At 38.4% G+C, this 22,520-nt stretch overlaps 1 protein-coding gene across 33 annotated transcripts in view; it reads right to left on the reverse strand.

Annotated features, from left to right (window-relative positions):
* Positions 1–5,817: 5,817 nt before the first annotated feature.
* Positions 5,818–22,520, reverse strand: part of LOC109485398 (calcium-activated potassium channel subunit alpha-1-like) — a 139,644-nt gene continuing 122,941 nt past the window's right edge. For 10 of the 33 annotated variants that reach the window (XM_019788991.1, XM_019788986.1, XM_019788985.1 and 7 more), the window contains 13 exons: positions 19,771–19,815; positions 19,129–19,146; positions 18,485–18,593; positions 16,909–17,107; positions 15,944–16,168; positions 15,084–15,336; positions 12,380–12,493; positions 11,750–11,880; positions 11,257–11,451; positions 10,681–10,692; positions 9,533–9,819; positions 9,003–9,035; positions 5,818–8,552 (listed from right to left, as the gene is read on the reverse strand). In XM_019788991.1, coding sequence (XP_019644550.1) covers position 8,552; positions 9,003–9,035; positions 9,533–9,819; positions 10,681–10,692; positions 11,257–11,451; positions 11,750–11,880; positions 12,380–12,493; positions 15,084–15,336; positions 15,944–16,168; positions 16,909–17,107; positions 18,485–18,593; positions 19,129–19,146; positions 19,771–19,815 — 1,622 coding nt within the window. In that variant the 3' untranslated portion in view covers positions 5,818–8,551. Of the gene's footprint in view, positions 8,553–9,002; positions 9,036–9,532; positions 9,820–10,680; positions 10,693–11,256; positions 11,452–11,749; positions 11,881–12,379; positions 12,494–15,083; positions 15,337–15,943; positions 16,169–16,908; positions 17,108–18,484; positions 18,594–19,128; positions 19,147–19,770; positions 19,816–21,829; positions 21,907–22,520 lie in introns of all 33 variants that reach the window. The other 23 variants (XM_019788993.1, XM_019788994.1, XM_019788990.1 and 20 more) reach the window with 13 other exon arrangements.

The following is a 22,520-nucleotide window of genomic DNA, read 5'->3' on the forward strand; positions in this document are numbered from 1 at the left end:
TGTCATCGCAGGTTTCTCTCAGACTGGACAGCCTCAGCACACGCCTAAAATAATATAAAAGGATGTGTGATGGAAAAACATCCCCAGGCAACACTGAAAAATCAAACTAATCATTATGATAGCATCATGCAATTCTATCGGATAATCCCATTGATTGAATAGATATTGAAAGAGTTAGGCTCTAGAAAACTGCTTTTAAAAGTGTTACAAAATGTATTGTACTTGTAGCATGTTACACCTCAGAGTTCTTATTAATTATAACATGTGAGGCAAGGAATAAGTCATGTAAGTTGTCAACGAAGTTACTTGAATCGATGCACAAAAATATAGGCTTTTCAAAGTGTTACTGGCAAAAAAATAAATAAAAACAGGCCTGGGCATCCTATTATAGCCCCAAATGTTAGAATAGGTGCCAAGAAGTCAACGCAAAAGACTGGGTTAAAATTTAAACAATGAATTTTGAACTTTTAATCAAACCACTGCATTGGTAGATGTAACAACTGTTTGAGGCAAAATATGAGCATTTTTTTAGTTGATTTAGAATCAGAATTTTTTTTTTTGCAAATCAGAAAAAAATGAAAAGGCAAATCCGAGAAGCAACAAATTAAATTGGTGACTGGCCTAAAATGCAGAATTCAGATTTTTCTCACCTGACATTCCTCTTGCGTCTTCTAATCATCTTTCTGGTCCAATCTTCTCTTGTCAGCTTCAGACAGGAGTCATCACTACTGCATCAGTCAGCAGCCACCTAACTATACAGACATTAGATGTTACACACTTGTCTCAAATAACACCAAATAGCTGTAGGTAAAATGCAGAAGTCAGATTTTTCTCACCTGATATTCCTCTTTGGTCTTCAAATCATCTGTTCTGGTCCAATCTGTCTTGTCAGGATCAGACAGGAGTCTTCACTACTGCATCAGTCAGCAGCCACCTTAAACTATACAGACATGAAAAGTTACACACTTGTCACAAATAACACCAAATAGCTGTAGGTAAAATGCAGCATTCAGATTTTTCTCACCTGATATTCCTCTTGGGTCTTCAAATCATCTGGTCTGGTCCAATCAGTCTTGTCAGGTTCAGACAGGAGTCATCACTACTGCATCAGTCAGCAGACACCTAACTATACAGACATTAATAGATGTTACACACTTGTCTCAAATAACACCAACTAGCTGTAGGTAAAATGAAGAATTCATATTTTTCTCACCTGGTGCCTCTGTCATCACAAGTCTCCTTGCATCAGTACTGAACATCTGCACAGCTTGCTGACCCTCAGAGAGCACAGCTGACTTCTATATGAAAAGAAGAAATACTTGATATGTTATCAGCTTGTTATATATTGTAGAAACATCCATAATAACACTGACAAAATCTTACCAACTATAGATTTGGACACAGCAATATATATATGTATATATATGTATATATAGCGTTGAGTTAGAATTAATGTTGTTATCTTGCGCTGATTTTAACAGTTGTCCCTTGTGATTGTTTGCCTAATGCTACGTTACCTATTTATTAAGTATCACTGAGTGGAGCTTTTTAACAATGTGATGTAAATCATACATCATTTAAGCCGATAATGGCTGCTACTGTATGTTTTGTAGGACATGTAATTTGTAAATAAACCATTCATTCATTCATTCAGCAAGGAAACAAAAACCAGAACAAACTTACAAGCATGCATTTGACAGATGATATACCGCATCTACTAGTTTTCTTCTTCTACTACTACATTTTATGTATCTTCACCAATGCTCTCAATGCTAGCAATGCACTCACTTTCAATTTCTTCACTTTAAAACAAATACTCCTAGTAGAGTCAATTCTGTGTCACCACGTTGGGTTTTTTCTCCTTGTTTGTAATACTTTTGAATTATTTAGAAGAAAAGAATACCTCAGTAACAAAAGTTCAAAATTTTTCATAAATTTGAAAATGAAAATCTGAATATATTTGAATTTATTTAGATATTTCTGAAACATTTTGAAAGTGGCTGTACAAAGATCTCTTTATTTAGAATAAATTTGAAGTACCTAATGTGTCTTTCACTTTTCCAAATATTTAGACATCCACATCAGGAATATTTCAAACGTTTCACAAAACTAGGAAATTATTAAGAATGTTGAATATATTCAAAATGTTTCCAAACAATGAAATTTCTTAGACAATTACAAAAAATTCAAAACATTTCTAGATAATGACAATGATAACCCACATGGTGACACGGAATTGACTACCTTGACAAAAACTGTACCGAGTGACCATAAAAATTGGGATATTAACAACAATAAAATAAATCAAACCCATTCAGCTGAAACTCCATGTGGAATATATATAAACAAGGTGCAAAATGTTTTGAAAACAGAAATTGTGACCTTCCTGCATAGTCAACTGTAGTATTTGCACAACAAATACTTGGGCGTTGGTCATTACAATTACTGAATTAATCTATCATTGAAAAGAAAAAGCTTTTGTTATACAATGAAAATGATAACAAGAGTTCCACGATCTCATACCTTCGCCAAATGATGTTAACCCTTGCGGTTGACGAATTATACAATTTTAATCATTGATTTTGTAAATAAGCGCCTCATTTGCATGGATTACATCAGTTGATTATATTCTCCACCCAATGACAGCCTTATCTTAACAAAAAGGCTATTATAGCTCTTCCTTATAAATTATGCAAATGAGGTCCTGATTTGAATAAATTATGTTTGTTGATGTTCGCCTTCACTTAACTTCCAAATGTATGAAATTCCCAGCCATTACAACTATGAAATTATAAATATTTTCCATTAATTATGCAAGTTAGGTCCTCATTTACATAATCTATATCCTCATATGTTTTTTCTCGTTCTAAAGTAGATGTCACAAGTGTTTCATAGTTCTATCATCGAACAAAGCAGATTTATAGATTTTCCTCATTAATTATGCAAATTAGGTCCTGATTTGCATAATTGTCATCTGATCATGTCAAGCATCACTTCAACTACCTACATACCAAAAATCATGACAATCCGTCAACCGGTTCTTGAGGTATCCTCCTTCAAAAATTTTTCAACAAATGTTCCTGCAGTTCCAGAACAAGCCACTAGGGGGCCCAAATTCTTGTCACTTCTTTCCTATTCCAAGAGCTATCTGCCATCCAAAATTCGTGACCCTTGCATGTCCAGATCACGAGATATCAAAACCGGAAGTTCTGCTGCAGTACCTAGGAAAGCCACCAGGGGGCCCAAAAGCTAATCGTTTCTAGGTCTCATGAAGACCTACCCACCTACCAAGTTTCATTCCAATCCATCCACTGCTTCTCGAGTTATCTTGCTAAACCACAACAGACAAACGCTACTGAAAACATAACCTTCTTGGCGAAGGTAATGAAGAACGAAAGTATGCCTGGTCAATTCGACTTAAGTTTCCAAACATTTTGTATCGTATTCCTTTCAGCCCCTTGAAGTTATGAGTTTGTGTTTACGCGAATTTTGGCGGGATCATCAAAATATTTAATTATGTACACGGGCACATTCCAACAGGTGTTTTGAACCACGTGGAGATAAAGAAAAGACACGTTTTGACAATGTATAATTTCTTTTAAAAAATATAACCCCACAACGCTGAACAATTGACTAAAAAGACATGCACGTACATTATAAGCTCACCGCACATTAAAAATGTTGTTGAAAACGCGGCAACTTTTTCAAAGCCTGTCTGAAATTTGGAACGGTCGCTCTCTAATACAGAAATAGGTCATATCTTACGGAATATTTGTACATGTATATAGCACACCAGCTAACTTAGCATATTTAAACTATATTTTCCAAGGAATAATGTCAGCCAAACAATTTTCAGCTTTACCTGCAACAACAAGCGAAGTCGTCTCCATGCCACGCTACTCTTCCCAACTGTCTCGCCATTTTGTCTTCTCCACATGTACAATTCACCAGGTCAGGAAATCCGCATTTTCTCCTCAAAACATCACCAGAACGGCACAAATCCACAGCCAAATCTCCCTAACATTCTGCTGCACACTTATTGAAAACATTCTACCGACCAAAACTCTATAAAGTACCCAGAAAGTTGTAAAAAAAAATCAGCCCAGAATATTCCCGTCGTACGAAAGCGCCATTTTGAATGGACCATGTGCTTGTTTTTACACAGGTGTGCAAAACGGCTGTCAAATTGATGTGAAGCTGGTAATCTAATTATGGCGACCAATGACGGCCCGTCTCGATGCTAGGCACTTATATGTGGCGAAGAGGGAGGATTAATTAGATCATCTAATTACGAAGACTACTTATTTCAATCTCAGGGTCAAAAAATGGATGATAACACTCTTATCCAATTTTATATTACTGTAAATTCATTTATTTTCGCGAGGACTTCTTTTTGTGGTAGAATTAACACCTTCCACACACAGCTAGGCGAACCTGTCCTTGGTGCTGAACACTTTCCTCGATAATCAAAATAGTTACTGTCATTTAATACAGCACTGGACTTTGTTTCGACAATAGTAAATGAGTGTTTACATCTTTTCTAAACCCCGATATCAAATGAAAAAGATGGCAAAGGTAATTAGTTAACAAAACAATATAGCTTCAGCAAAAACTTGGTGGCCTTGGTGGTCTGGGGTTCCTACGGCTTTATAAGTTATGACGGTGGAGTGCATCGATCAAAAGCGGCCTCTAGCAGTTCAGTGAAGGACTGCACCACAATGTCGACAGTTGCTCCCATTCCTGGAGTGACTTTTGGGGCCGATTTTGATCGGTAGAAATTTCAACACCGGGTGTCTCAAATTGCTGTTTCTGAATTTTTGGCCGCTACATACAGGGCAATTTTGACCTATTTTCAACATCAAGTGCCACCTCCATGCTTAAACTGTCAAATTTGCTAGGCGATTCCATAAATTGGTAATTCATTAACGGCAATAAAATGTACGGATTTCTGAGGAAATATATGTATATATATGTTTGAAATGGAGAAAAAAGTGAAGAATCATACATGTTGTACATGAACATCACTCAATGAAGTCTTGTCAAGACGCTCCAAAAGTCACTGGGCATTCCCTTTTCTATATGAATATTAGCTGTCATTTCTTGTAAAACGTACTTTTAATTCTAGATCTTTTCATTGTTACCTTTACTAAGGGAATGAATACAATTTCAATGCAAATATTTTCATTGTTTAATGTTATTCTTAACTCTTTAAAAATTGTTTAGTGTTAATTTGGGTAAGCCACACCAAGTAAATTTTATGGATGACGTCCGTTGGAGACCCTAAATCTAATGCGAGAGGGCGAAAAAAAAACAAGAAGGGCCCTAAAAAACAAGATGCTTCGATTAGAAATATACTAAGAGACGACAAATGTTAGGACACAAATTGAATGAGGTGGCACAGTGTAACAAGCAAGAAGTTTTTTATTCATCATCAAAACAGCAATAAATCTGGTGGAACAGCAGTTGCCGTCCTGTCCTGTTTTCGCGTTACGGGTTTCACGTCAATCTGACAATTTGCGACACTGTCGTGACTCTTTGATCATAGTTACAGAAAGCAGAATTTCTTTTTTTTTTTCTAGGAACAGGCCAAAATCAATGCGCGCGCGGACGTCATCCATAAAATTTACTTGGTGTGGCCTAACCTAAAGAATCCAACATATGGGTTGGTGGACAAAATGGTCCAGTCTGGACGGCGGAAAAACCATCCAGTCTGATTGGCGTGTGTGTGTGGAATAAAAACCCTAGTTGCGTTCCCTAGCATATGTCTTCTGATGATTCTATTTAACACACAAACAAGAAACCAAACTCGACACATAATTGTGTAATATCTGATTTTAATCCATAGTGAATCATCCACCACAACACTGCGCTGCCATTGGCTAGTATCAGGTGCCCTTTCGAATGGAGAAGGAAGTGTATTCAGTGACAACAAAGCCGTATATACAGATTAAATGCTGCAGTAACGTACAACACACCACCTCCACTGTAACAACGTAAGTCAATTCCATATACTAACAGCCTGTATTGGCAAGAATCAGAACAATAGTGGTGTTTAAAAAAACACTTCGGCGACGTGTTGTCATAATCTGAATAAATCATACTTTATGACCTCTAACCTACTAACACGTGTTGTTTAACAGACAGAAATATATATATCTTAGTTTATCTTCTTGCACTTGTGTAACTGCATGCAAATGTTGAAATCACAGATTTCGAAAACTGTAAACTGTTGTGCCTTAAGTCTAAAGGAGTATGTATCCCTGTACTGTACAAAAGTAATTCATATGAAAATAACGGTTTTCACAAGAATGAAAACTCAGCTTGTGTAGAAAGGACGGCGTTCCAAACATAATGGAACACTGCAACATTCATTCAATGCTTGGATCACTCTTGTTCACAAATAATTCAAATTAGTTCTCTATGACCACAGATAGGTACCTAAAACAAAATCTCAAAGTGGCTTAGTCTGATCTTTAATGCAAAAAACACTATAAGTCGCAGCAAATAGGCTTAATTCTATGTGTTCACTAGAAGTATTCACAGACAATTTTCAAAATTAGTTGACAATAGAAGCCAGAATGCTGCATAGATGACCATAACGTTTTCTTACTAGGAAAGTGACATCTTTAAAATTTGTCTTGGCAAGTATATATAAACAATTATAGGTCTGTGAGACGTACATATGCTGTTATGAACTGCAGCAAAGATCACATTAAGCCATGCTTTTGCGACGGAGCCCAATCTTTCATCAACAATACAAAAGTTCTACATGAAGGCAGGCAAAGGGCACATACACCACATAACATCTAGGAAAGGGAGGGCACACAAGCTTGTATATGTCTGCGGTTTTTATTATTCATTATTTCTTTTAGGATAAAACATTCTTCTCACCTTTTTGTAGCACTGGCGAGACATTGAATTTCCATGACATATTTCTTTTTTTGTATCAATTTCTTTTCATTTTTATACTGAACAAGTTGTAACTGTTACAAAGGTTGAAAACGTGGGAAGGTTACATGTATATTAGGTGCAGTGTAGTATTGTAGGTGTGGGGTGCTGTGGTCTGGTTAGCTTGGCCCAGCTTTGGAGAACTTTCTCTGTTCCAACCACCACCAACACAATCTAGGTGCCATGGTGCATGATGTACAAAATGTGCACACGTACAAAACCTACCTAGTAACATTCATGTGTACCTCACATACATGTTGTGTTAACTGTTACGCTCACTTTTGCATTAGAAAAGCCGCTGACCTTTTGGGTAATATACTTTATTACGTCTTGTCTGTTCAGACTATATTTTTTTTTGGACACAACTCTTCCTTCCGAGTTGATCGAACTGCACTCAAAGACCTCTTGCACAGGGATAAGGATGGGACTAGACATCCACGACAACGTACGGACAAGACACATCAAGTTTCAGGCTTCTCGTATCATTTATATATATTCAAAGGTGTTCTTTAGTGCTAGATGAACATGATGGTGCTGTGCGTACAGCGATGGTGGATGGATGGATGGATAGATGGATGGACAGATGGATAGTGAAGGTCTATCTGAAGGTGGCAACATGGAACAGAGTCAGGAACTCCTAACTGGGCTGTAGCGATGCGAGAAATTCCTTTTCTGCATCCGCACACGTGATACAAGAAAAACACTTGTTCGGCACGCAGACAATGACTTTCTGTAGACGGACTTGCGCACTCGGATTCGGGGGTGTGACAGAGTTAGTTGTACAGCATCTGAACACACGTACGCGCACATGACAACAAGCTCTTGGATCGCAACGGACAAACACACGTAGACACTTTTAGATAAACCTATTTACATGAACCATATCATGGCTCTATCACTCTTTCCTGCCCTCCATTCAATATCTTTTTACTGTTAAACCCTTTCTTCTTTGTCATTATAGTATATCATGCCATACTGTACGTTATAAGCACTTTGCAGTTTCTATATCTTTTATAGTTTTCACATTGCACCACTTGTGTAGATTTTTCCTGCATACATTCTGTATTCTTGAACTCGGCCTGCCCTAACTCACTCTGCTATCTGTCCCTACTGAAGCAAATACACCACAAAAAAAACACACACGTACATATAAAACAATGACGTCCATATACACGTAACATACATGTGGCTCAAAAATATCTTACAGCTGTATGTATATATATATTCATATTTATATATAAATGCATGACGTGTCCATTGAAACCCTACAATTTGACAAAATTGCACAAAATAGGACTGCTCTCATTTTTTCCAACAGAATCACTCATGGAGAAGTTCCACAGGAAAGTGTTATTAATTATTAATAACTTGACTTCAGTACCAATAAATACCTATAAATATCATACCCAATCACCACTTAGCAACTGATGGGACAATAATTAGTACTTATTGATGAATCTTAAAGTTCGTGTTGACAAAAATGTTGCAGAGAACATTGGATTAGCTGCATCAGACGTCAAATTCTCTCAAGACGTGTTTCTCGGTGGTGAAGTCTTTGTCTTCCTGTGGTGACCTAGGTAAGGTGACTCTCAGGGTGGACTTTTCTGAACAGAGATGAAAGGAAGTGAGGAAAAACCAAATAAATGTCATGGAGGTTATATGTCATTGAGGATCTGATACACAACTATGTAGTGAAATGTTGCAACAAATTCAAGAAGACCTCTGAAGATGGTATGATGGTAGAAAAGACCTCTGAAGATTATGATGGTAGAAAAATATAAAGCTGAATTCACAATCAATAATAACTTGCATGGAAAAGTTATAGTATGACTAAGTAAATATGACTCGATAATGCTTGAAACATACTTGTACAGTTTTCTTTTGGAAGTTGCCGAAGCTACGGCTGAGTGATATAGACTACAAAAACATGCCATTTTGTCAAAAGAATGTTACCTTCTAGTCGAATATGCTTTGAACTCATCCTGTAAGCAATAATGAAGAACAAAAAAAGAACGCAAAACATCACTCTGGTGAAGGAAAGTAGAGGTGCTTACTATACTTTGTTGTGTGCTATTTGCACGTTTTGCCTTCGAGTGGCAAGATGGAGAAAAAGGGAGAAAATTCTGGTGAGAATCTATGATCATTGTGGTTACAAGTTTACAGAATTTGGCAAGCGTTAAATGACAGCGATGATAGTTAATGCTAATCAAGCATATCTTTGGTGATGGTGGGTCATGAGAGAAAGGAGGACAAATTGCACTTGATGGTGATGTTGGGATGACATGTTAACGAAGTGGGGTAGTCAGTAGTGGGTGAGGTGAGGTGTACAGTTCACGCAATCTCGTAACTCTGCGGGAACAAAATCCTTCTTTCCTCATCACGATTAGTCCTCTTTGCAGGAGTTGACAAGGTAAGATGCACGCACAAGGTTGAAGGAACAGAATTAGGCGTAGTCTGGTAGGGAAACAGAAATCGGTATACGCAGTAGTTAGGACAGCAGAGACAGGGTCGCGGCTCATGCAGGCCTGGTTATTAGAGAGGAGCATCGGCCTGGAAGGGTCAGACATCAAAATCTCCGTCGTACTTTTTCTTGGTCGGACGGTTCTTCTGCTTCCCCCGCATCAGGTGGCTCTGTGATTGGCTGAAGCTGTTGGAGCGCATGTCCATGGGGTTGCGGTCGAACTGCTGCAGGCAGAAGATCATGTCCGTGGTGCAGAGTTTGAACTCGTACGGCGGGTTCGTGATGACGTATCTCTTGGAGGACGGGTTTTTGGTGTTGCACTCCGCGTCCCGGAAACGGTAGATCCCGAAGGCGAGGAGGTTGTAGCTTTTCAGGGCGCTGACAAACAAGTCGCCATAGCAACCGCCATTCTGGAAAATGCAAGACAGACATGAGTGTTCAGAACTTTTACATCCTCAACTGACTTCCTACCTTTATGAAAAACCTTTATTGCAAAACCATGCCCAAAGGCTAACTTCAAACAAAATAAAGCAAAGCACTGGTATACAATACTCTGTATACTTGACAGAAGAAAAGGAATTAATATATAAAAACAACACGTTTTTTTCATTATATGAGACTTTCTTCCATTACAAGAACTTAATGCAAATTCTAGCATTAGTACTGGAAATATCAATGCTAAAAGTAAACAAGATTATATTCATTTCGATCTACTGTATTCCAAACTAACTGGAATTTTACTTTTTTTAGAACTTTTCACCACAAGCACATGTTTACAATACTACAGTACTAACTGTTGACAGGTTATTATCAAAGTTATATTATCAAAGTATATCAAACTTTATTAGGCCACACCAATTTGATTTCTTGGTTAACGGATTCGCCGCTTCATTTTTTTCTGATTTGCAAATAAAAATAAAAAATCAATTGCAAAAGACATATTTTGCCCTGATCAGTTGAAAACAGTCCTTTTCTTACTACTTGTTACAGTCATTCCATATTTCTATGCATGGGTATCATTGGTGTGTTGACGTCATGGTTCATATCCTACCGTTTTGGGCCAAAATAGGATGCCTAGGCCTGTTTTTGCTTAATTTTATTTTCGCCTGCCTGCTCCATTATTTTTCTAGAAAAATCCGTTAACCAAGAAATTAAATTGGTTTGGCCTTAGTTGGGATCACTCTTAGACAGTCCTGCCACAGAGAGTTAGGCATCTTTACAAGCATGTCTATGCTTATTGTCTAAGGGCTAAGAAGAATGTAAGGAGGCACCTTTCCGATGGTCTGTGCAAACAATTCCAAGAAAGAAAGAAAGAGAAAGGGGGAAGTCAAAACCTCTTTAAATGCAATTATGGAAAGATAAACAGATACATCATTAAATTGAATGCTTCTTAATAGTAAAAATAGATGATCCTGAGAAATTAGCATTTACACTATACATGTCATGTAATAAAACTGTTTTACCACCATCTATATATCCACATAGAATATTATACAGATCCATTCACTACTTCATTAATGTACTGTCCACAAACACACACACACACACACACACACACACACACTAATGGCAAGCAAACATAACCTTCTAAGTTTGCAAACTACATGTAGGTAGTATGCTTCCAAACCACACTGTGTCATTTGTTCAACCTTCAAAACCACATAGATTTCATAATGAAAGGAACTTTTTGGGGGGCCAAACTTTTTTTTTTATTGCTCGCATCAGTTTTGGGGTTCCCAGAGGATGTCATCTATATAATCAAATCAACAGGGTCTAAGCCCATGCTTCTGGAGCATTGTTTGTGGTGCATGAAGCTTACAATTAGAAAAAAAAAGAGAAAATCTCACCCCGAATGCTTGGAAGGGTCCGTCCATCATGGGGATCTGTGCCACTTTACACCTGTCCCTGTTACGCAGGGTCTCAGGCGTGCTGTAGCCGCCCCGCATCCCAGAACCCTCCGCTAGGATCTGCTCCAGCTCGTGGGTCGCCCCGCCGGTGATCAGTGTTCGGATCAGCGTCAGGGCGTTATCATTGAAGTACGTCTGGAGAACAAAACACAGTCATATATTGTTGCTAATATACATGTACGCCCTTCTTTCTTTCATTTCAGCTAGTATCCCCTGGCGTTCGTCAGTCACTGGACAAAAGCTAGTGGATACTAGCTGAAACGTCCGACCGTTTCCAAAATCATATCCAGTTGCTTTGTAATGAGTAACTGCTCTATCTTTGGCATAACCTATTCAGTGTTACTCTACAACTGTATATTTGCAGTGAAAACTGTGAATTTCAACATCAAAGTACCGTAAAAAAAATGACAGTATTTCTCCCGCCGTGACTTACCGCACTCATGAGTGAATCCAGGACACTAATGGTGAAGGCGGTCCCGCAGGCGAACGGTTGTGTGAGGTAGAGTTCGGTGTCGGGATCGTCATCATCATCCTGATCTAAGAACTGCACATTCCCATCATTCACTGCAAACAGGACATCATCATTCAGTTAGATTTCTGATGGTATCCGAATGATGATAATCTGTGTACCTCTTACCACACTGGAATGTATGGTTAATGATAACTTTCAGCCTTTAAGCCATTTGCCAAGGCTGTCCTTCTTTAGCCCTTAAGAAGTTTGAGGTAAGAAAGGAGGATGCTGACCATGGTCTTTTAGGATGTTTTATCAGCTTTAGTCTGTTGTGCTTGACAAAAATTTGTTGAGAAACTGGTGTCACCTACTGTTACTACTGTTTACGGAACTATATGTTCACAGTAATGGGGAGAGGAATTATTTGTTAATGGTAATGATAAGTTTGCGGCACAGAAAATGATAGGTTCTCGGTACAGACTCTGAGGTGACTGTGAAAACCGTAAACATAAAAGTGACACGGTAAAATCAGGAATCACAGTACATTTAGGATGAACTGAACTGATCTGTTCTGAGGTGTACATTTTTTTTTGTAAGTAAGAAAATGCGTACCCAGTTCAGTGATCATGGGCACATTGCTGCCCATGGTGGAGCCTCTCCTGGAGACGTTGTTGTCTGGACTGGAGGCTGGGGAAAATGCGTTGTTGAACCCTGGAGGAAGGAAACCTACAACAACAGCAACAAAACAAAAATTAAATCAATTTCAGTGGGAAACCTGGATCTAATTAATTTTTCTTGCCATTTTTTTTAGTGGTACCCTATCCCTGTAGCATACTTGATAATATGTGAGGCATAAAATAATGTGATATTGCTGAAAATGATTGCTTGCTCTGACAATAGATTCAATTTGTTTGATGGCTGTGGACAAAAAAGAAGACAACTTTTCACCTTCTGAAACTACAATACAATGTACACCTCATGCTCTTGCTCAGGAGAAAGAGCTTCAATGTCAGTCTTGTGTTGGTGACATACATGTAAGGTGTCAAATGAAATGTAGCCTCTTGCGCAGACTTTCTAGCAGGCAGCGTTAATGTTTCTATGAGTCTGGCAGTTGTTTTGTGTGATGAGATCTGTATGTGGAAGTACGGCTGTATCAATACTGATCCCCCCAATACAACCCTCCACCATTTACAATACTTTCCATATATTGTTGTCATGTCCAACTTCCATATCTGCCTAGTACATAGGTCGATTTCTGTATCAAAAGCGGGACCAAATCATCCATACATGACTATATTGGAACTCACATATTTATATCGATGATAGTTTGTAGTACAGTGTGTAAGTAATAATTATTGTATTATTGTGTATTATTGTTGTCTTACTGTCATACATTGTACCATGTATGCTTGTAGATTGATAAAGTTCATTCATACATATCCCATAAACAGCTCTCCCGGCACTTATAGAAACTAACTGTGCCTGGTAGAAAGTCTGCGCAGGAGGCTAGGTGAAATGGTACATACCAGCAACATGGGAGATGAGCAGAGTAGAGGACCAATGGACAGCATGGTTCAATTAAAAACATAATGGATAACAGCACTTAATATTACAAAAACTAAATAGTCTTAGTACTGGCAATATGATTTTTGTTTAATGATCTGACATTACAGAGATTCAATTACTAATAGTTGTTAAAATTTCAGTTTTGCAGTCAATGCTTTTTGACATAACTACTGGGTGTGTGATGTCGAGAACTAGATGGAGAAAAGAACAAACAAAAGCATGAATGATATTCAGATTTGGTCTGCAGTTGAAAGAAAATTGGCTTCAGATTAACTTTTGCAAAATTAAACATAGAAAGTAACTAAGCCCAAGTTAGGGAAAAGATTTGCTTCCTTGCATTTAGTTAGAATGTGAAATGGAATGAAGGGCTTGACAGATGAAAGATGAAGACAAGATCTAAATGTTACCTGTGTTCCCTGTGGGATAGAATCACAGTCAGAATATTATATTACACACACTTAGTGTTAGTTACAGACTACACAGAACACTGAATCATGAACACGATGATCACCTATAGCTAGCCAGTACACCAAACTACACATTCATGGAAAGTCCTATATTTTTCAAAGCTTGCTCCTTTTTTTTCCACACTATCAAGGCTCAGTTTTGTTCCAAGACCCTGGTAACAGGGCAGCAAGTCACAGTGTTTAATTATACCATCATTCAGATATCATTTTAGCAGCCATTGATACAGCATGGCACAAAACACATCTTACTACAAGGGGATATTATAGGAAACTGAAGAAACTTTTTGCAAACTGAGATCACTGATTCAGAATAATTTTCCATGAAGCTAAAAAGGAATCTACCTCTTCACAAAAATGACAAACTTACAATGATGACAACAATAACAAAAACCAACTGACACAATAATATTGCATCTTCTTCCAAAAAAGACAAACTGAGATTGCTGATCAATCCAATATATGATGACATCTCGCCATGAGGCTTAAAAAATGATATACTTCTTTCTTTCTTTTTTTCTTTATTGGCAATGACAACGTACAGCTCAAGACACAGGTTATCAAGGCAGTCGTAACTGTTTTTTTCTGCAGTGAGCCTTTAATTGACGGAGTGTGGGAGAGTCGGTAATGTGTCTGGGTAGACTGTTCCAAAGCCAGAATGTGTAGGGGATAAAACTGATCCTACATCTAGGTTCTTCACTACAACTGGACTAACAACAATGGTGACAACAATTATAGTAACAATGATGATGACAACCCACACATGCTATCGCACCAACCACGATGAGTGGATGATGTAACTACAACAACACCAACAACAATCATGGTGACAACAATAAAAACAACCTACATGTGCCATTCCACCAACCACGATGACTGGATGATATAACAACACCAATGGTAACAACAATGACGACAACCTACATGTGCTATCCCACCAACCACGATGAGTGGATGATGTAACAACAACAATCATTATGGTGACAACAATGACAACAACCTACACGTGCTATCCCACCAACCACGATGAGCGGATGATATAACAACAACAACAATTATTATGGTGACAACAATGACAACAACCTACACGTGCTATCCCACCAACCACGACGAGTGAATGATGTAGTCTAGTAACAACAACAACAATTATGGTGACAACGACAACCTACACGAGCTATCTCACCAACCACGATGAGTGGATGATATACTGACAACACAGACAACACGGACGGACACACGGCACAGACGTGGCAACACGGAAACGCCGTAAAGCAGCGTCCACTCACCGGCTCTACCCGTGCCTCCCCCAATAGGCGTGCCTGGCAAGATCCAAGAATGCCCACCTTGCGAATTGGCCTGTAAGAGGCCGATACTGTCGTCAAACTGCATGGACTTGATGTTGAGGGAGCAGAGGATGGCCTCCTTGTCCTGCAGACAGGGGTCCTGCTCCTGACTCTGGTTGTTGGGGGACAGGATCACACACATGTCGCACAGGTTCACGTTCACTGCTCGCAGGTCTGCCCGACACATTGGTGATCCCTGAGGGGGAGGGGCGTGTAAAGGGGAAGAAACACTTTCACAACTGGACACATTTAACGTTACTTTATTTATCGTAAGAGATACCAGGAAATACATGGTGATTTTCAATGACTGACTACTGGGGGGGGGCCTTTCACAGCCTGACACATTTAGTTCAGTGTAGTTTATCAAAAAGGCAAGTACAAGAAATACATGGTAATTTTCAATGACTCCTGAAGGAAGAAACACTTTCACAATTAGACCCATGAAGAATACTGACGTCTTAATGAATGCATGAATGAATGAATGATCTTTGTTGTACATTATTATGCTCTAACAAGGTACATTTTGTACATGTAAGTACAGGTCACCTCTAGATAAGGAACACCTGTCTATTGTGGCTACTTTCAGATAGACCCTTAGACAAATGCTAGATCCCTGTACATGTGCTACACAAACATAGGGTGCAATGGTCTGTATTGGATGTACAGACTTATTGGCAACACAGCAACTTTAGGGAAATTACACCTATTGTGGCTACTTTCAGATAGACCCTTAGACAAATGCTAGATCCCTGTACATGCGCTACAAAGTACAAACATAGGGTGCAATGGATGCAGAGACTTACTGGCAACACAGCAACTTTAGGGAAATTGCACAGCATGTCCCACTCCCTCTTGATGTAGTCCAGGTCGCCCAGGAGAACAATCGTCTTCAGCTCATGGTACGAGAAGTTGCTTGCGCGCAGCGGCATGACCAGGTTACGCAGGCCAATCAGAGGGGAGTCTGCCGTGCTGAATATGCACACGACCACGTGGCCACTCAGCACACTCATGGCTGCCTCGTTACGGCTCTGGATAATATAATAACGAGGCGGCATAACGAAGGACAGCCATTAGGACACACTCCTCGCGATTGAACCTTGACCAGATGTGGTGGTCCTCAGTTAGTTACCGTCCCTCAAACTTAGACAGTTAGTGTTACAACCTTTTTACTGTTACATTGGTTTTTCTACAGAGGTTGTTAATGCAACTGGTTAAGTATGGTTTCTGAAAAGTTATACTTTATAAAACTATGTTAGTGTGAGATTTTGTCTTTGTTTGAGGGCCATATGGTTATGGATTACCGTTCAGAACAAGACTTACCTGTATGGAGACATTAGAAATACAATGTACATTAAAAATAAAGGAAACGTTGGGAAGGATAAATCAAGCGGCATATTGCTCAACAAATTCAGTCTGATGTGAGTCCATTCGCACTGTCCTTGGTGCTGAACGTATTGAGGTTATAACAAAATACTAAATGTAATGTCAGACACACACCCACGCACGCACGCACACTCGTACGCATGCACGCACACACACACGCATGCACACACGCATTTGCACGCACATGCACACACACACACACGCACACTCGTATGCACACACGCATTTGCACGCACATGCACACACACACACGCACACTCGTACGCACACAAGCACACACACACGCATGTGCACACACATGCACACACACATGCATGCACACACACACACACACACACACAGATTTGACATCACTTTCTGCACACACACAGCCATTCCCTCCCACCAGAATGGCTTTCTCCAGATCGCGGGAGGGGCACCAATGGAACATCCCCGTGGAGTCGTACTTCTTGGTATCACAGTCCAGGTCTCGTGCCTCGTCGTTGTTGGGCAGACTGGGGCTGTTGACGGGTGGAAGACTACTGTCAGGGAGTCTGCTTGGGGAAATTTGTAAAGGCATCGGAAAGTCTCGCCCCTTCTTCCCTCTGAGAAAACAAATAAAAGAAACAAAAAAAAGAGAACCAAATAAAAACAAGGCAGAAAAATAAGGGGGGACTTTTAGATACCATGCAAGAGAAGAGAACTTTTTCAACAAACGACAAAAAATTGAATACACACATTATTCTGTGAAATTGTGTTTCGTGGGATTATTTTAGAGGGTAACACGGACAATTCTTTTTAACAAAAATTTGGTGAATGGGTTTGAAGATTGAAAATGGTGACATTTTAAAAAGGAGAGAGTGCACCAGATTTTTCAGCTTTACATTTCTTGTCAAAATTTTTGAGGCTCTTTAAAGTCTACATATGTATGACATAATTTTTGACTAAAAATGCTTCTCTAGATGGTGAAATTTGTACCTGTCTTTAGCAATGCAACAAGCTCAGCATTGTGTTTTATCGTATCTAATGTACATTTTCAGCAAATACTAGAAATAGTTATTGTAACCGGAAGTTTCTTCAAGGTGGATGTGCATGTGTCACAACAGGAAAGCAAATTAAGCGTAGCGAACAAAATTAAAAACCGTAGACAAATCAGACACACATTGTAGTCATATTACACAACAGAAAATTACTCAAAGTGGACTGGTAGAAAACAGAAACAAAACAGACACCACCCCAAACACTGCAACGTTAACCCAAGGCACATAATGTTAGCACATTGTTGGTACATAATTGCATGTACATGTATGGAATCAATTACAACACTAAGCACAATCAAGCTATGCTTTAATACACTTGTACTACTTCAATACTAAATGTACATGACTGTTCTTGGTCTTTGTAAGGTTCAGTGATTTCTCAAGAAAAAACATCTACATTAACAGATTATCAAATGCCATAGTTGTATGTTGAAGTGAGATATTTGAGTAACAAACAAGTTGTTTGAAGCAAATGCCTTTACATAAGCCTAGCCAATTCCATCACATGTAAAACTATGTACTAGTGTGCAAGTGGTGACTGCTTGAAATTAATACAATGTTCCTTTCACAATGGTTCATCAGAGTCAGTCTTGAAAGAGTCTACTCAGGAGAATGATATAGTGTTAGTAGAGTGTAAGAATATGAATGTGAGATATGTTTCTTAGCTTAATAACAAACTAGATAATGGTTATCATCATCCGAAGAGTCATCATATGCCTTCATTCAATTCTGCTAATAAATTGGAGTCCAGCCTACATATTCTTGGGGTGTGGCCACAAACAGCCAATCAGAGAATTACCTCAATGTATTCATAAATCTGATTGGCTTGTGCCAAATAAGGCAAGCTCATTAATATTCATGAACATGATCCTCAAGAGCAGAGATACAAATAAAGGCATAATGATTGTACATGAATTTGATACTCCAATGACTAATGCTTACCTGGACGTCATTCCGTGGAAGTTACGGATATTCCGCTTCGGAGAGTCTAACTCGTTGGAATTGCCATTCCGCTTTTTCTTGGTGGGCGCTACAACTTGGGTGGGTCCTTCTGTCGAAAATCAAACTAGCTTGTTAATATTCCTGTCGGCAAACACAAGTCTAATTCAGAGCTAAGGACTAGATGGAGAGAGGGCCATAGTGAAATAGAAAAAGTTGGCAGGGGAAAGGAGCTTCAAAGATGTGAAATCATGCAGAGTAACCTTCTTGGTGCTGTAGAAAGCAGTGTAAAATTTATATTGTGTAAAAACCCCTACCAGTTTAAGTTCTAGAAAAACTTGTGATTTAAACTTGAAGAAATTGGTGCAGTTGGTTGCAGGTTATTTAAAACAAAAAAAAATCTAGGTTGATTCTAAAACATGTATGACAGTCCCCAGCCTAATTCAATAATGTATTATTAAGATTAGCATTAGGTATGTGCAATTTTTGTGCAATTTTCGTACTTTTGCAGTTATTAAAAATGTTCACATCCGGCCACAGGTTAAGGGATTGCATACCTGTACTGTAGTCTAAAGCTAGATTTGGTTCTAAAGCTACATATTAGAAGTTGTGTTATATAAAATCTGAGAGTAGAAAACAATTCCTACCCTTTTGCTTGAGATTTCCTTAAGTGATGAGAAAGTTGAAAGTTAACAGACAAACATCACTGACATGTGTTTTTCACAAAAAAAACTACTGAAATGTGATGAAAATCTTGAAACGATTCAAATGAATATCTCTGATGGGTAACGTCTAAGGAGCTAGAAATTTCCAATTAATCAAATTAAGAATTGAAACTAAGAATTATGTTAGGAAACAATTCCCTTCTATTAGGTTTAAATTACCAGTTATTACCAAAAAAGTGAATTTCTACATTTAAAAAAACGGGTATTTCTAGAAGTCTATATACCTACAGTGAGTCAGTTTGCTAAACACCAGTGGTGTCAAATACCATTAAAAAAACATAATTCTTATTTTCTAAAACCTATTTCTATTTCTTCATCAAAAGAAGTGATGTTAGATTTATATCTATATTACAGCATATAATTTCGCCAACTGTAGTTGGAATATGGCCACAGTGCTCTTTTAAACCCTAATTTAAAAAGCAGGTTAGACGTTGCAGTGAGTGAACTAATTTAACGGAAACTCAAGTCTCCAGGAGTGAACACTCGAGTGAAAGCAGATGTGTGGATTATGTTAAAAAAGTTCCCAGCACCACCCTAACATGGAAGGATAAGAAGGTGGAATACCTAAGGCTGCTACATTGACTTTGTTGTTGGCCTGTGCTTCCAATGCTGGAACAATATAAAAGGGGCAAACATTCGGATTGTCACATTCTATCTACATTGTAGAGATTTCCCTTTTCAAAATATCAACCATTTTCCAGTGGTCATCTGTTTGCCAGCAAACTGAGCTACGTACACAGGGAGTAAATGCAAAAGCCTGGACTACCGCAAAACAAAAATGAACACAGTTTTAAAACACTTTCCAACACACAATTTGTTTTGAACACCAATAACTCTACACACAGTACCATAACTCCCACAGTACTGCAAGGGATGGAGTTTAAAGATGAAATGGTAGACGCAAAAAGAGGGAGATTACAAGGGACAGAAATTTGAGTAAAGAGACTCTTTTTCACACAACCAAGTCTTTTATTCAGCCGACGTTTCAGTGACCGTCTGTCACCTTCCTCAGGGCAATTCTGACTGGTTCTGAGGAAGGTGACAGACGGTCACCGAAATGTCGACTGAATAAAAGACTTGGTTGTGTAAAAAGAGTCTCTATACTCAGTGTCTTACCAACCTATTCACTAAACTATTCACAGACGAGGACAGAAATTTGATCAACAGCATTGAATGGAAGTAAAATGACTGTAGAAGATATGGCAGTATGTTTGATGGTGTTCACTTCTCTACTCACATGGGACGGGACATGACAACAGACACGGACAGAACAGCACAGACCAAATTTCAAGGGATTAAGACAATTGATGAACGGCATCTACTTCAACTAAAATGACTCTAGAGCTAGAAGTTAATGGTAGACATGTTGGCTGGTGTTCTATTCACATGGGACAAGACAGTACGGACAACTTGGTACGGACAAAAGATCACAGACCAAATAAAAACAGTTGAAATCTAGATTTGATCTATCACGGGACTGCACAAAGTAACAGCACAATTTTACTAGTATTTGAGTCAAAGACTTGAAATGCTTTTAAGGCAATGAAAGAATGGTAAGAGATGGGATGAGCAACTTGCACATGGAAATGACAATCATGAAGACAGGAAGTCAGCACTGTACAGATTAGGCCACACCAATTTAATTTCTTGGTCCTTAGTTTTTTTAATTAAATTAACGAAGCAGGTGGGCAAAACTGTGATAGCCTCCACCATAGAAGCCACAAAGCCATTACCGGTAGTATGTACTGGGATGGTTTATAATCCAAACAATGAATTTTGAAGTTTTAATCAAATTACTGCACTGATAAATGGAAAAAAACTGTATTTTCTTATACTCTTGGCGTCAAAATATGAGTATTTTTGAGGTTGATTCAAAACCAAAGCATGGTACATGTACACATTTTTTTTGCAAATCAGAAAAAATGAAGCAGGCACATTCAAGGACCAAGAAATTAAATTAATGTGGCCCTAAAACAACACTCATGATGATGATGAAAATGGTTGAAGTGCACAAACAATTAGAACTGGAAACACAGTCACTGTGACATTACCATTACAACATAGATATACATGTACAATTAAACAATGCCACACAGGTAAACTAGACAACACAGGAGTTTGCTGGACAGGTACAATACTTCCTGCATGGTCATACATTGAACAACAGAGGAATAGTAAGCAGTAGTGATGCATACCGGTTCACTGGACTTGCATCCAGCCTTGTAAGAATGTTTAGGTTCAAGTCCCAAAAAACCTAAAAGTCAAGAACCGAGTCCGGACTTATTACCATAAAAGACCATTTCACATACCCCTTTTCTTTCCAAACCACCTAAAACCCTCAGTAGATTGCAAAATCTTGAAGAAAACATTGCCATCGGGCATCATCAATTACCGGCCTCCAAGTTATGTGGCCAAAGTTTCACCCATCAACATTGCAAGGTTGCCAACATGCAATTTTGTATATGCCATGGGTTTAGGTCCGGACTTACAAGTCCGGAACTGAACCTAAACCTCTGGACTTGAATCTGGACCTGAACCTAAAATTGGGTATAGGTATGCATCACTAGTAAGCAGTATAATAGAACTGTATGCCCTGTATGCCTCCATGCGCAGACATGCATACCTGCCCGACACTTGCATTTCTTGATTTTGCTGGGCTGCTTAACATCATTGTGGCATGCCTTGCAGTAGAAATAAGCCCTGCGTGCAGAGATGGTAATGTGCACGTGCATTATTGTCAGTGTGACACATCGCCAAGCGGATGGATCGGTTCTCAAAAATAGTTTCGTTTCAAGAATCATCTTCAGTTGATGCTCATAAATATAGGTTAGAATTTAAATTAAAATAAACTTTAAGTCAAAGTCAGAAATTTATCATAATTAATATCTCAGTTAATAAAAGTATTTTATTATAAAAAAAAAGTTGTACATTTTGTTTTTGGATCAGACATATCCGAATCATGATGAAAATCCTTTGGCAGAAATATAGTTTTCAATTTCAATAAAGACTGAAAGTCTGAAATTTATCTCAGTTAATAAAAGTTTTTATTATCAAAAATTTTTTGAATTGTACATTTTGTTTTTGGTTCAGACATATTCGAATCATGATGAAAATCCTCTGACAGGAAGTCAGATTAGTAATCATAATAATTATTATGATATTGTTGTGAATTATGGAAAAAATGAAAATCAAGGGCTCTTTAGATCCAAAGCAGCAGTTTAGATGGTGTGTCTTGACAGTATGTGTAAAATTCGGTTGTATTTTGACACATCGTTTGGAGTTTTGCCACTTTTGAGAACTGATCCAGCCGAATT

The sequence above is a fragment of the Branchiostoma belcheri genome, unplaced genomic scaffold (genome assembly GCF_001625305.1).
Source record: "Branchiostoma belcheri isolate BF01 breed outbred unplaced genomic scaffold, Haploidv18h27 scaffold75, whole genome shotgun sequence".
Taxonomy (NCBI): Eukaryota; Metazoa; Chordata; class Leptocardii; order Amphioxiformes; family Branchiostomatidae; genus Branchiostoma; species Branchiostoma belcheri.